This window comes from Eulemur rufifrons, chromosome 2, assembly GCF_041146395.1.
Source record: "Eulemur rufifrons isolate Redbay chromosome 2, OSU_ERuf_1, whole genome shotgun sequence".
Lineage (NCBI taxonomy): Eukaryota > Metazoa > Chordata > Mammalia > Primates > Lemuridae > Eulemur > Eulemur rufifrons.
In genome coordinates this window covers 50,916,424-50,929,266 of record NC_090984.1, presented here as the reverse complement: position 1 = coordinate 50,929,266, position 12,843 = coordinate 50,916,424, and the positions used below count along the sequence as shown (strand labels likewise).

General features: G+C 55.6%; 1 protein-coding gene across 1 annotated transcript in view; it reads left to right on the top strand.

Moving 5' to 3' along the window:
- The window catches only part of BUB1B (BUB1 mitotic checkpoint serine/threonine kinase B), a 69,874-nt gene extending 65,899 nt beyond the window's left edge, over nucleotides 1-3,975 (top strand). Inside the window, exons 24-29 of the mRNA XM_069492230.1 lie at nucleotides 1,003-1,428; nucleotides 1,761-1,942; nucleotides 2,917-2,973; nucleotides 3,121-3,204; nucleotides 3,673-3,780; nucleotides 3,874-3,975. Of these exons, the coding sequence (XP_069348331.1) occupies nucleotides 1,003-1,428; nucleotides 1,761-1,942; nucleotides 2,917-2,973; nucleotides 3,121-3,204; nucleotides 3,673-3,780; nucleotides 3,874-3,975 (959 nt within the window). The remainder of the gene's footprint in view (nucleotides 1-1,002; nucleotides 1,429-1,760; nucleotides 1,943-2,916; nucleotides 2,974-3,120; nucleotides 3,205-3,672; nucleotides 3,781-3,873) is intronic.
- Nucleotides 3,976-12,843: the final 8,868 nt, after the last annotated feature.

The following is a 12,843-nucleotide window of genomic DNA, read 5'->3' as shown; positions in this document are numbered from 1 at the left end:
TTACTCATAAAATATGTTGAGATACAGAAAGAAGAAAAATACAGAGTTCCTTTCCAAAGGAACTGATAACCTAGTAAAATATTGGATCAGGTGCGATGGATTATACCTGTAATCCTAACACTCAGGGAGGCCAAGGTGGGAGGATTGCTTGAGGCCAGGAGTTCGAGACCATCCTGAGCAAGAGTGAGACCCCCATCTCCACAAAAAAAAAAAAAAAATAGAAAAAATTAGCTGGGCATAGTGGTGCACACCCGTAGTCCCAGCTACTTGGGAGGCTGAGGTAGGAGACTCACTTGAGCCTAGGAGTTTAAGGTTGCAGTGAGCTATGATGACACCACTGCACTCTAACCCTGGTGACAGAGTGAGACCTTGTTTCAAAAAAAAAAGAAAAGAAAAATATTTCATATTGAGGACTAATTGAAGTCTTTATGTTTAATACCATGACATCCAATACTGTGCAGTTCAATCAAAATGTCTATGTATGCAGTTGAGACCTTTGCACAGGAGGTGACTGGGTCATGGTTTTTGGAAGATGAACTCACCACCAGTTGATGGGTAGAAAAAAAATGAGCAACAAATAACAGTCATGCCAGCAGAGAAGAAAATTAATGTTTGCTGAGCTCACAATGAGCAGTCCCTGTGCCAGGAGCTTTATTCACTTAATTCCCACCCACACCTGGGGAGGCAGGTGAAATCATTCCCATTTTATGGATGAGGTTCAGTTGGTTAAAAACATGCCAAAGGTCACTCAACTGATGCCCAGTGGAGCTGGGATGTGAAAACTCAGAGCCTAGGTTTTTAACCAAACACCACATAGCTTTCACTACGGAAGAAAATTTAAGAAAGAGCCAAAAGAGTTTTCAAAAATAATATGTAGAGCCTCGTGCCATGTTGGATGTAAGGGGCTGGGGGTGGGAGGAGTCAAGAACTCCCAGGTTTCCCTCTGGCTGTCAGCAGCAGTGGGCCCTGGGAGTGGAGCTGGCCCTACGGTGGCACCTGCAGTGGGCAGACACCAAGTGCGTTCTGGAGTGAGCCCTGGCCTGGTTGGTCAAAGCCAAAGAGAAGAAGTGTTTGAACAGGAGCAGGAGGCCAAGACTCGGGTGCCCAAGACCCACAGTCGGACACTGGGAGCAGAAAAGGAGCCAGTGGAGGAGCAGCAAGGCCAGAGACGGGGCGGGCAGTGCAGAAGGCACGTGGGCACCCCCCTGGAGCTACCTCACCGCAAGTGCCTGTCTCTAACCAGGGGCCTGCAGAGTAACCGGCTTCCGGTCCCTGCCAACCCAGGAAGCCAGCACGCACCCTGCCTAGCACCCCGTGTGCCACTCTCCGCCCTTCACAGCAAAACCAGCCGCGGCGGCGAAAGCGGGGATCAGCCCGGCTGCGGCCAGTCCCCGCTAGGTCTGAATCCGCGGCTCCGGGATCTGGGGGGTGGGGTGAGCCAGGTTCGGCTTCCCGGCGAGGTTAGGGCGGACCGCAGGGAGCGAGGCTCGCCCTGAGCCCGGCAGGCAGCCCTTCTCCCTCCGCCTCAGCAAAGAAAGGCAGAGGAAAACGTCTTTTTATAAATAGCTCCAGCCCCAGCTGATTTGTAAATTCAGTGGGTTTTTTGTGTCAATGACATCACCCTCCTCCCCATGGCAACCCCCGACGATATCAAAATTGCCAAGCAACGTTGGAGCAGCTCGGCGCCCCAAACGAGCAGGTCGCTGCCTGAGGATTTAATGGAGAAATCCCGAAGTGAGCCGGGGCGCGCGGTGGAGGAGGGGCGCGCGGCGGCCGCGGCTGCCGGGCCCTGATCGCCGAGCGGCGGGAGTGGCCGCCGCCTACCGGGCAGCGGGGCGCGGGCTCCGTGGCCACGCTCGTTCGGGCAGCCACGGCGGTCCGCGGCAGGGGGGAGGGCGCTGCTCCTGTCCTGCTGTGCCGGGAGCCGCCAGCAGCCATCCAGGTGACTAAGCCGGCCCACTGGCACTGAGTCACCGCCCGCCCAGAGCTTTTCTTCTTCCCCTTTGCATTTGATTATTTTGGGAGCTGGAAACTTGGAGCTGCACCTGAGTCCCGCCCCTTCTAGCTCTCCCCTCCCTACCTTGGACTCCAGGAAGATGGGACTTGCTGTGAGTCCGCCGTCACCCCCTAAGGACATGGAAGGCACTGTGGGGGCCAGCAGTGCCTGGGGGGCTACGGCAGCCGGCAGAGTGCCACAGCAGATATGGTGATCAGGCTGCCCATGTGTCCTCTGGGGCTGACTAGAGTCCTCCCGGGCTGGCTTTGAACTCACCTCCCAGGGGATGTTTCTGTAAAGGAGTGGCTTCTAGGGTCGGAGCAGCATTCGGAGAGCAAGGCTGGATTGGCTTAGGCTGGCCTGGGCAGGTAGGTGGCTCTGTGCTGGGCGTGGACCCACGTGTGTGTGTGTGTGAGTGTGAGAGCGTGTAAGGTGGTGTGTGCTGTCCCCCAGCTGGGTCCAGCAGAGAGCTGGGTGGGGACTTGACAGCAGCTCGTCCCAACTGATGCTGGGTGGGCCTGGCCTGAGATGGGTGCTGGGGAGAGGGGATGCCAGGCACGTGGCCTGAGCAGGGTGAGGAGCAGCTGCCAGTCCGGGCAGGGCCAGGCCCTCTCTGGATTCACAGGACAGAGACATGGTAAGATGCCGAGGTCTAGAGTGCTCCAGAGGGCTGGCCGAGGGTGGGAAGCACCTGCCAGGGGCGGAACAGTGCCTCAGCCACCCCCTGTTCCTGGCAGGCCTGGACACCAAGGAAACAGCTTCCTACCAAGAATCCTGCTCTACTAGGGCCCATCAGCATCCATGTGTGTCCTCTGCTGAGCTCACGGGCACGTTCAGTGAGAAGGGTGCTGGCTGGGGTGCAGCTTCCCCATAGTCAGTGCCCCCCCCCCAGCCCCTTGCCCCCTCTGTGTGCCAGGCAGAGAGGGGCGGTGGTCCCCTGCCTCCCCCACACAGCTGGCAGCCTTGCGGGCACACCGGTGAGTAAGCTGCGGGGGGTGGGGGGAGGAGGCCATGTGCCCACAGAGGCAGGACGACACCAACCAGGAGCCTCCAGGAGAAGAGGCTGGGTGGGAAAAGCACTAAGGTTTTCTTTTTCTTTTCCTTTTTTTATTTTTTGCCTGAAGGGCGCGCCGCTTCCTGGGCTAGAGACAAGCACCAGCCTGCAGTGGAAGAGCGTGAGGCCCAGCTGCCTGGAAGGAGTGGCCAAGGTAAGGTCCCCACTGCCGCTGTAGGCTCTGGCTTCCCAGGGGTGCCAAGGTGCTGAGGCCGCCCCTTACCTGGGACACGGAGGCCAATTCCATGCTCCGTCACAGCTGTGGGTTCCAGGGCTAGGGAACCCCACGCCCTACCCCACCTGCCACCCCCTTTCCAAATTGAGCTGGACTCTGGCTCCCTACCTGGAGGGAGAGATGCTTGTTTCTGCTGTTCCTGCATTTACTTCCTGCTCCTGCTGGGCCAAGCCAGTGCCACCAGAACACCCATACACAAGGCTGCTCTCACCTCTGGGACATTCCCCTCATGTAGTCATTCCACAAATATTTATGGAGCACTGCTGGATCCCAGGCTCTAGGTCACACCCTGTTGCTGAGTTTGGCCTGGCACAGATTCTGACTCTGAAACTCAGCACCAGGCCGGGTTCAGGGGGCTGCTTGGCTGAGCACGGTCTCTCCTCACAGGCCCGGGCTGCCCGCCTCTGCTGCAGGGTGGATGACCTGGTCAGCTCCAGGGACATCAAGCCCAGTGAGCTCAGGTTCACATGGTACGAGGCCCCACTGAGAAGCAAGGTTAATGCACTGTAATCTCCCAGTTGCTCTCTCCCTGGCACCATACGCCAGGGGCAGAGGTTTCTGCATTGCTGCTTGGGGCCCTTCCTTAAGCTGATTGTGGTGGGAACCAAGATCCAGGAGCAGAGGATGAGTCAGGACTGTGTGGCCCCAGGGCTGGTGGGCCTGAGACTCGGCCCATGGGAGCGCATCTAGCTGGGATTGAGGCCTTTGGGCCAAGCAAGGAGTCCGCTCTGCAGGCAGGCTTCCCTGGCAGTGGCCTGGTGCCAGGCTCAGGAGTGGCACCTGGGAACCCTAGTGACAAGGGTGCCTGGGCAGGAGAGGGTTGGCACCAGGAGCAAGCCCTTCTGGGAGCACCTGATTTGGGTGCAAGTCCCTGGGAGTGGCAGCAGGTGGGAGTGTGGGGACTGCACAGTGCCCCAGGACAGACTGATTCTTCATGAGCTCTCCCGGATGTGCCAGGCACAGGGAGGGTTGGGGGGGGGGGTCTCTGGCCAAGGCAAACAGCCCACTCTGTGCACCACTCCTAAGGATGACTCCCTGTCCTGAAGCAGCATATGAGATCACAGTCAGGAGCCCGTAAGTGTCTCTCATTCAAATTAATTCCCACACCTGGCTCCAGGATGAGGAAAATGACCCAGCTGTGGGGGTATTTCCTGCTTCCTCTCAAAAGGTGACTAAGCCTGGGAGGCCTCAGTGTATGCAGAGCTGAGCAGGGGCTGGTGCCCGGCTGGGGGCAGAGTGGCAGAGGCCACCGAGCACCAGGCAAACAGCAGGCCAGCAGGGAGCAGACAATAGAGGCCAGGGCAGAGTGGGCAGAAGAGGAAAAGGCTGCCTGGGGTTTTAAGAGGGCTCAGGGAAGACTCTGGAAGGCCGGCTTTCTTAGGCCCGCCCGCCTCTGTGGGAGTGCCCTTGTGTCCCAGGTGCTGGGTAGGGCCAGGCGGGGAAGAGGCTAAGATGCTGAAAGACTGCATTCCTCATCCAAACAGCCCAGAGACGCCCCCAACACACTGTGTCCTGGGTGCAGAGGCAGGAAGGACTCCTGGGAGGCTGTCCTGTGGCCTCAGGCCCCCGCGCCATGAGTGGGAGGCCCAGGAATCGGGAGCAGTTGCTAAGATTTGAGCAGTAGGAAGGACGCCAGCAAACCTCATAGGCAGGCATTTTGCAGCCTGCCCCTAGGGGCCTTCAGGAAAAGAGCTCATTTCTGTGAGCCTACTTGGTGGAAAGGAGTGAGCTAGCCAATAGGTTGGGGTAGAGCACAGAACACGGAAGCTTCTGAGGCAGAAAGAGCTCTCAGCTACTAGAAGCCAAGGCTGGCCCTCCTGCCCAGGTGAGCAGTCCAACTGCTCCTGGGAAGCTGCCCCCTTCTGAGGAGACGCCCTCCACACCACACAGCTCAGCCCCAGGGCCCCGGTGTGGGGTGTGAGATAAAGGGGATCTTGCCTCTTCCTGGCAGGCTGCACAGGCAGTACCTTGTTCTGCCTCATTGGCTTCCAAGCAGGTGACAGCGATTGCCTGACTACTAAGTACAAACCCCTGGTGGCCCAAAGTGGGTAACGGAAAGTGCCGAGCTAGGGGCCAACCCCACCGGGAACAAGCGGAGTCACAGAGCCCCATCAGCCGCCAGGTGGCTTCGTCCTTTTGGCCACTCTGGGCCCCAGACTCATCACTGAAATTGTCAGCCATGACCCATCCAGTCCACATAATTTATAAATTTAAACCAATTCTGGCGGATGGTTCTTAACACAGAATGTTATGAAGATGGATTAAAAAAAGATTAGTCGAGAATGAAAACAAAGGAAGAAGCAGCTTCTATCTTCAGTTACAGGCAGAAGGTGCGTGTTGAGGGAGCTATGTAAGTGCAGGAAGAGATGGATGGAGGCTGGTTAGCAGTGCGGAGTTGGCAGGGCGAGCGTCAGGCCCAGTGCTGCCTCCTCCTGATGACTCGGTAAGTTACTTCGTGTTGTTAGGTCTCAGTTTGCTCTCCTGTCCGACAGACATGACTATAGTACCTACGAGACAGGGTTGTCGAGAGGATTGAATAAGACAACATGTGAATGCGCTTAGCTGCACGTAAGTGTTCAGCAAAAGATAACTGTGATCATTGTGATTACTAGTGTTGGAGGAACAAAGCACAGGAGGGAGAGACCACAGGTTGTTTAGGGGAATCAGGAAAGGCTTCATGGAGGAGGTGGCTTCTCCAAGGTGGAAGAACCCTCTCGAAGAGAAACTAAAGCTCTCAGAATGCTGATAGATCCGTGGGAAGAAACGTGGTACCAGATCAATTTTTTCCCAAATAGCAAATTGTTTGCCCACTGAGGTTCTTTAAGGAGTTACTTGAGACTATGCAAAGTTCCTTCGCCTTCTGGGATCTAGAGTCTGAGGTCTAGGGGACTTGACGTGGCTGCACTAGTGAAGGAATCAAGAGGCTGGTGTGGCCCTGGCCCCATTCCTCTTTGGGCCTGGAATCTTTCGTCACATGGTGGCCCTGATTCCTTGAGGGACTGTGTTCTAATGGGCCCATCTAACGCACACACATGGAGGGGCCAGACTGGGGCCCACGGTGGGCTCCTTGACCACTCTGGCAAGTGACTTGGAAATGCCTGGTAACCGTAAGGCTCGGTCTCAGAGATTTTTGCTTTTCCTACCAACGGGTTATCTGTTCTATGAATTTAGAAAAAGCAATCCCAAATTCTATTCACCTAAGAAAACCAAGGCAAACCTAGGATGTGATAGGCTTTCACGTGCTAGATGAGTTAGCATGTGAGGAAATGGGCTCCCTCATAACACGAGAGGCCAAATCCGCCTCGGCCCCAGCAAAGGAACACGGTGCTGGCCAGCATTGTCTGTAAAACTTCAGTATGACACATCAGGCAGTGCAGAGACCCTAGTATTCACAGAGGGGCCACGATGACCTTTTTTGTACACCTGTGAGTTCTCTGTGGCAACCTGTTCCCCTGAAGTGCTGCTTCAGGAAGCAAATCCCGCCATCTCAGCCCAGGCAGCAGCCTGCGTGTGCCCTGGTTCTCCCACAGCCCTGCACACTCGGCCCCCCGGGCCTCTGGCTAAGCGGGTGGAAGCAGAGCCATGTCCTTCATACACACTCAAGCTGTCCAGGACCTGGTGAGGGGTCCTCTGCATGCTCAGGGACGCAGGCCCAGAAAGCTCAGGTCAGCTGTCACATTGTTCTGGTCTCTGATCGCAGTGCAGCTGAACTGGCCGGCTCACCTTGAGGCAAATAGCAACAAGTCACCCCACTCAAGGCCTCCTGCTGCCTGCCTGTGTGGCTGGTGACCGGGACGCCTGACGGTTGCAGCAGCGGCAGAGTTAAAACCAGGAAGACTGGTTCTGTAGTTCAGCTTCCTGGCCTGGAGCATTTCCAGCCTCCATTTTCTTTCCTTCAGCTTCAAATGAGGCTCCAGATGGAACTGTGCAAGAAGGCACAGGATGGAGGGAGCCAGGGGGCCAGTTATGCCACCTCCGTGCATGGCCAGAGCACAGGCCCAGGTCAGCGGGGAGGAGCTCAGAGGAGGAAGAGGCTTCCCAGGAAGGAACTGGCCGCCTTAGATTGCTGTGGCACATTCAAGCCAAAGGCAGTCCTCTAAGAATGTCTCATCCAACCCCCATAATTTTATAGAGGGAAACAGAGGCCCAGAGAAAGAAAGTGGGTCCTGCGATCACACAGCTAACTAGTGGTGGAGCCAGTTTCCCGCCCAGGGCTTCCCGAGTCCCTGTCCAGTACTCTGTTGTCCCCAGGCTGCCCTTCTGTCAGCAGGGGCATCAGAGGGGCCAGTGCAGGAGCAGACAGGAACCGCTGGGTAACCTGATGCCTCGAGGGAGCGCCCGGCCTGACATATTGGGAGGCTGGACAGGTCCCCGTTGCTCCTGTGTGCCTCCTGCCCTAGCAGGCCTGGGCCCTGCCATCCCCCCTGCACCCTGCTCCACACGGAGCCCCAGCCCAGCCCACGCTTGCTAGCCAAGTGTCCCCCAAGGGCAAACTTTGCAAACTGCACCCAGGGCCACTCCTGGGACCAGGCACTCTGATGATACACAGATCTAACTGATGTGGAAATGGGTTGGCTGACATTCTGTTTGTCTCAGGTAGCATCTTACATTTTAACCTTAAAGCTGCTCATGTCTTAAGCCAAAGAAGGGAGTAATCATGAGCATGTCCAGCGAGAGAGGGATTCTGAGGCAGAGGGGAGGCACACAGTGACCTTTACCTCAGGTGCTCTTTTCACCCGTACGGACTTTGACCCCAGGCAGGCATTTACATGTCCAGTGGCCACCATCAGAGGTCAGTTCCAAGGTGACAGGAGGAGGCTTGTCAGCTGTCACCAGGCCCACGCTCGACAAGAAGACCTTTATATTCCACTAGAGTGGATCCTGCTGGAAGGTGACTTGGGATGCAGAAAGCTGGAGAGAGGTGGAGGTCTCAGACCCTAGGTGGGGTGGAGCCAGGCCCAGGGGCCCGGGGGCAAGGCCGGGAGTAAGCAGGCTCCCAGGGCTCCTGTGGAGGACAGGACTGTCGGGACAGGAGGAGGAGCTGCCTCCACGTGGCCCATCATCCCAGCAGGGGCTGTGGTACCAGCCACCACCACAGGTGTGGCAGTGGTGTGACCAAGATGTTGCTGTGTCAATGTTCACATGAACGTCCCAGCAGGCCGCCACCCCTGCAGCAGTCAAGGGGCTCTGTCAGGTGAGTCCCAGAGAGCTAGGGAAGGAAGGACCCACAGAAGGGATGGCAGCACAGCACAGACCAGCTGAGTGGCAGTTGGGCAGGCCATGCCCTCCAACACTGACCCAGGGCAGACACAGAAGTCTGCGTGCTCTAGGACTAGGAGGCCACGCAGCCCAGAGCCTGCGACATTGTGCATTCAGAGCTAAAATGTTCTGCCTAAAATGTTGGGGATGGGACTTGGGCAACCAACATTATACTTCCTCAGACTCATAGGCCCTTCCCTTGTGAGGCACAGTCCTCCAACTCCCCCCACACTCACCTGTCCTTCCTGAAAGTCAGGCCCCAGGCTCTGTGGCAGGGTGCCACAGTCATAGCCTTGCCCCAGCTGTGGACCTGGAGCAGATGCCGGAGGCTCAGAAGAGAGAAGAAAGGACAATGAGGGCTTTCCAGTCAAGGAGGCTTCCAGCTGTTAGTTCTGCCAGCAAAAATGCCAGCCAGAAAGCTAAACTGCCAGGGAAAGATATTTGGATGGAATTGTGGAGGCCATTAGGAGCAAGGGCTGCAAAGCAATTGTAGTGAGAAGATATTAAATGAATTCATCACGTCTCTAAAATGAGTGTCCTCAGTGCAGAGGTGGCTCTTTCTCCTCCCCAGCCCTCCCCAGGGCAGCTCAGCACACCCCCACCATGTACCTGGGGAGTGCCACAGCCTGCAGTGGTCCCTGCACCTGAGTGGCTCATCCCAGGTCACCAAGCCCCTTTGGGGCTACCGGGCAAGTTTAGCTCCCAGTGGCAGTCTGTGTTTGAGGAGGACAGTCCTGTGTATTGCTGTTGGCATAGGAAGCGAAGTACAGGTACAGAACTTGAGGGAAAGGCAGACAGAGAGAGGCTTGAGGTTCCGGGCATGGTGGTTTCCCTCTGTTGAGGCCCAGGCCATCTGTCCGGCAGCCAGGCAGGGGACCTATGGCTTTTTCCCAAACACCTGACTGGGCCCCAGACAGTGCTGCTACCTGGGGCTGGGCTTCTCTTTCGGGGATCTGGAGTGGAGGGACCTGTCTTGTTGATTTAGTAGCAAGTTGTAGCCTTGTCTTCTGGAAGAATCCTGGGATTCTGCTCTGAGGCACACCAAGCAGGCTCTGTTGCTCGCTGTGGCAGGTGTGTGCTTGCACCTTGGTCCCTTCAGCAGCTGTGAGGGCTTAGAATCAAGAACCGCTCATCCTATTTGGGGGTGCTGCTCCTCAGGACCCCTGTACCCCAGTGCTCTAGACCTCATCATTCTACCATCTTCCTGAGGGACAGGGGCACTCTTTCCCCCATGATCCACACCAGGAAACAGGCTGGGGACATGCTAAAAGTATAGAGAGGCAAAAGGGCTCCAATCCTCAAGCATCCATGGCCTCTGCAGCTAGACTCTGTCTCCCTCGTCCTGCCTGAGGCCCCCGGGCCTGGCAGTATCAGCTCCCTCAACTCACACTTCCAGACCCTTGGAGGTTTGCACCTGCCTCTCGGTCCCAAAGGCAAAGAGAGATGGGTGTTCCCATGAGGACCACAGGAAGAAGCATGTGCTGGGCAGCCTGGGGGAGGAGAAGGAGGATCTTCCCCAAAGAGAGCCCCTCTGCTAAGGCCGGGGCTCCAGGGTTTGTGGGCAGCTACCCTGCCTGGAGCCCTGGCTCCACAGGGCTCCTCCTGCCAAGCATCCAGCAGAAATGCCAGCTCCCACCTCCCTGCATGTGGGCCTGATGCAGTCGGGCCTGCCATGGGTCTATGAAAGACAGATGACTTGATGCAGGGACTTCAGGCAGGGTACTAGCTCATGACTAGGGAAACCCAGCACCTGGTTCCTGTCAGGGGACTCAGTGACATAGTGGGGGAAACTGAGGACCCCTGTACCTCTCACACCCAGTGCCATGTGGGGTCCTCCTGCCCTACTCAGAAATGGGGGCGGGATATCCCTCCCCACCATGTCTCACGTGACTCACCCTTCCTGGGCAGTGAATTATTTTCTTTTAATACAAATGCCTTACCTGAAGGTCTGAGTTGGCCCACCCACTTCTCAGACAGTCCTTGGAGCCAGAGACCTCTGAGCAGCACCAAGCGAAGAGAACAGGCTTTGGGGTCAGATACACTTAGGTTCAAATTATGGTTCCTCCACTCAATAACTGGCTTAGTCCGTTTGGGCTGCTGTAAAAAAATACCATAGACTGGGTGGCTTATAAACAACAGTTCATTTCTCACAGTTCTGGAAGCGGAGAAGTCTAAGACCAAGACACCAGCAGAGCTGGTATCTGTCGAGGGCTCGCCTCCTGGTTCATAGATGGCTGCCTTTTCACTATAACCTCACATGGCAGAAGGGGCCGGGAACCTCTCTGGGGCCTCTTTTATGAGGGCCTCGTCCCTTTCATGAGATCTCTGCCTTTATGACCTAGTCACCTCCCAAAAGCCCTACCTACCTCCTAATACCCCCACATTGGTGATTAGAGTTCAACATATGGATTTTGAGGGGATACAAACATTCAATGTATAGCAGTAATCATGAGACCTTAAGCTAGTTCCTTAATCACTCTGAGCCTCAGTTTCCTCATATATAAAAGGAGAATAACAAATTTACAGTACTTACACCCCAGGGTTGTGAAGACTGAGACACTGTGTGTAAATAGCTTAACGTGGGGCCTGGCCCATCGGAAGCACTCAATAATTGGCAGGCGTCATTACTACTATTATTAGAGGAGGGCAAAGCCATCCAGAGAAAGGCGCCCTGGAAGGTGTAAGTGAGCTTGTTAGTATCATTCCTGATCCCCAGGAAGCTTTTCAAGTCACGGAGCAGAAAGGTACAGGGAAAGGATAATGTGTTTGTATTTCTAAACCGCAAGCTGATCCGTATCTTTCCTCTTTGGCCCTAACCTGGGCTCTCAGCCCTGGCTGTTGCTGCTCAGATGTTACAACAGGTCTGGACAGCCACAGGCTGAGAGATAACTGGGAAGTGACTGCCCCGCCCCACAAACCTGCCTTGATGCCCTCCCAGACCATACTGGTCAGCCAATGCTTCGGAGCTGGCCGGATTCCTAGAGCCATTTCCCGTGGTGAGATGTCTGTTCTCGGTACCTTTGTGCAGAGCTCCCGCCCAGTTCGTAGAATGGCAGCGCCTGGGCCGCTCCCTCAACCAGAAGGTCTGTGCCAGCAGCCAAGGCTCTTCAAAGGAAGGCCTGCCTGGTGCCCCCCTGTGCTCAGCAGGGCAACCTCAGAACAAGGCCAGAGGGACACTGGAGGTGACACTGGCCCACAGACTGCTCCTGACACATCTTATGCTGCTTTTCTGCCCTGTCCTCCTGCACAGAGCTAAGCTGGGCATGGATCAGAGGAGAATAGAGCAGGGGAAGAGTCACACCCAGCAACTGATCACTCAGGACACACCCTGCATTCCCCAGCCCTCCAACATTTGGGAGGTCATCCACCCGATGCTGCTGAACCATGTGTAGAAGGGACCGAAGTGCAGAAACCTGGCACTGTGGTGGGCCCGAGAGGTCCTGGTCTACCCTTGTACCCAGTATGGGAACTTTTCCTCTGGCCTATCTGACTGACAGTTATTTTTTAATACCTCAAATGATAAGGGATTCATTACCTCCTTGTCAGTCTTATTTGGAGCCTCCGAGTCTCTCGAGGCCCCAAGCTCCACTGCAGCTCCCAAAGGTGGGAGGAACCCAGGGTTTTCTACACTGACTCCCTACATGGTGAGGAAGGGACTTGGCCAGTAGCCATTCTGGGATACCCAAGCCTGATTCAAAACAAATTAAATACCAGTTCATTTCAGATAATATTCTAATATTCACACCTTATTGTGGTGCAGTTCAAAAGTACAGCTTGGAGTTGTGGTTTTGGTATATGAGGCATTTGCAGTAAAAGAAAAAATTCATATGTGCATTTGTGAGTAAAAATAATTTAAGGTGTTGATTCTAGGTTCAACAACATCATGCATTTCATTCTAGCTTTGGATCGTGGTGCATTTCAAATCCTCAGCAACCATTCCCCCCACCCCTGCCACATAGCACAATCCGCTTGCCAGCATTCAGCCAGCACACCTGTGACCCTGGATAACCAATCTGTGGGGAAAGCCATGCTTGTATTACTTACCCCCTCTCCCCCACATGGCCCCTCATGCCAGGCTCGGCAGTCAGCTTCCTGGGTGGCCACAGGAGGTCAGGGTTTGCCTAGGAGGGTCAGAGGAAAGAGAAGGAACCCACTTGGGAAAGACACAGAGAGGAGGTGGGGACAGAGTGAGGAGAGGAGAACAGAGACTAAATGTAAGTATGGGGGGCAGGGGGTAGCAGCGAGGACCTGTGGTTAGCTGCCCCAGCTTCCACAACACTCTCCCACGGCACAGAGGGC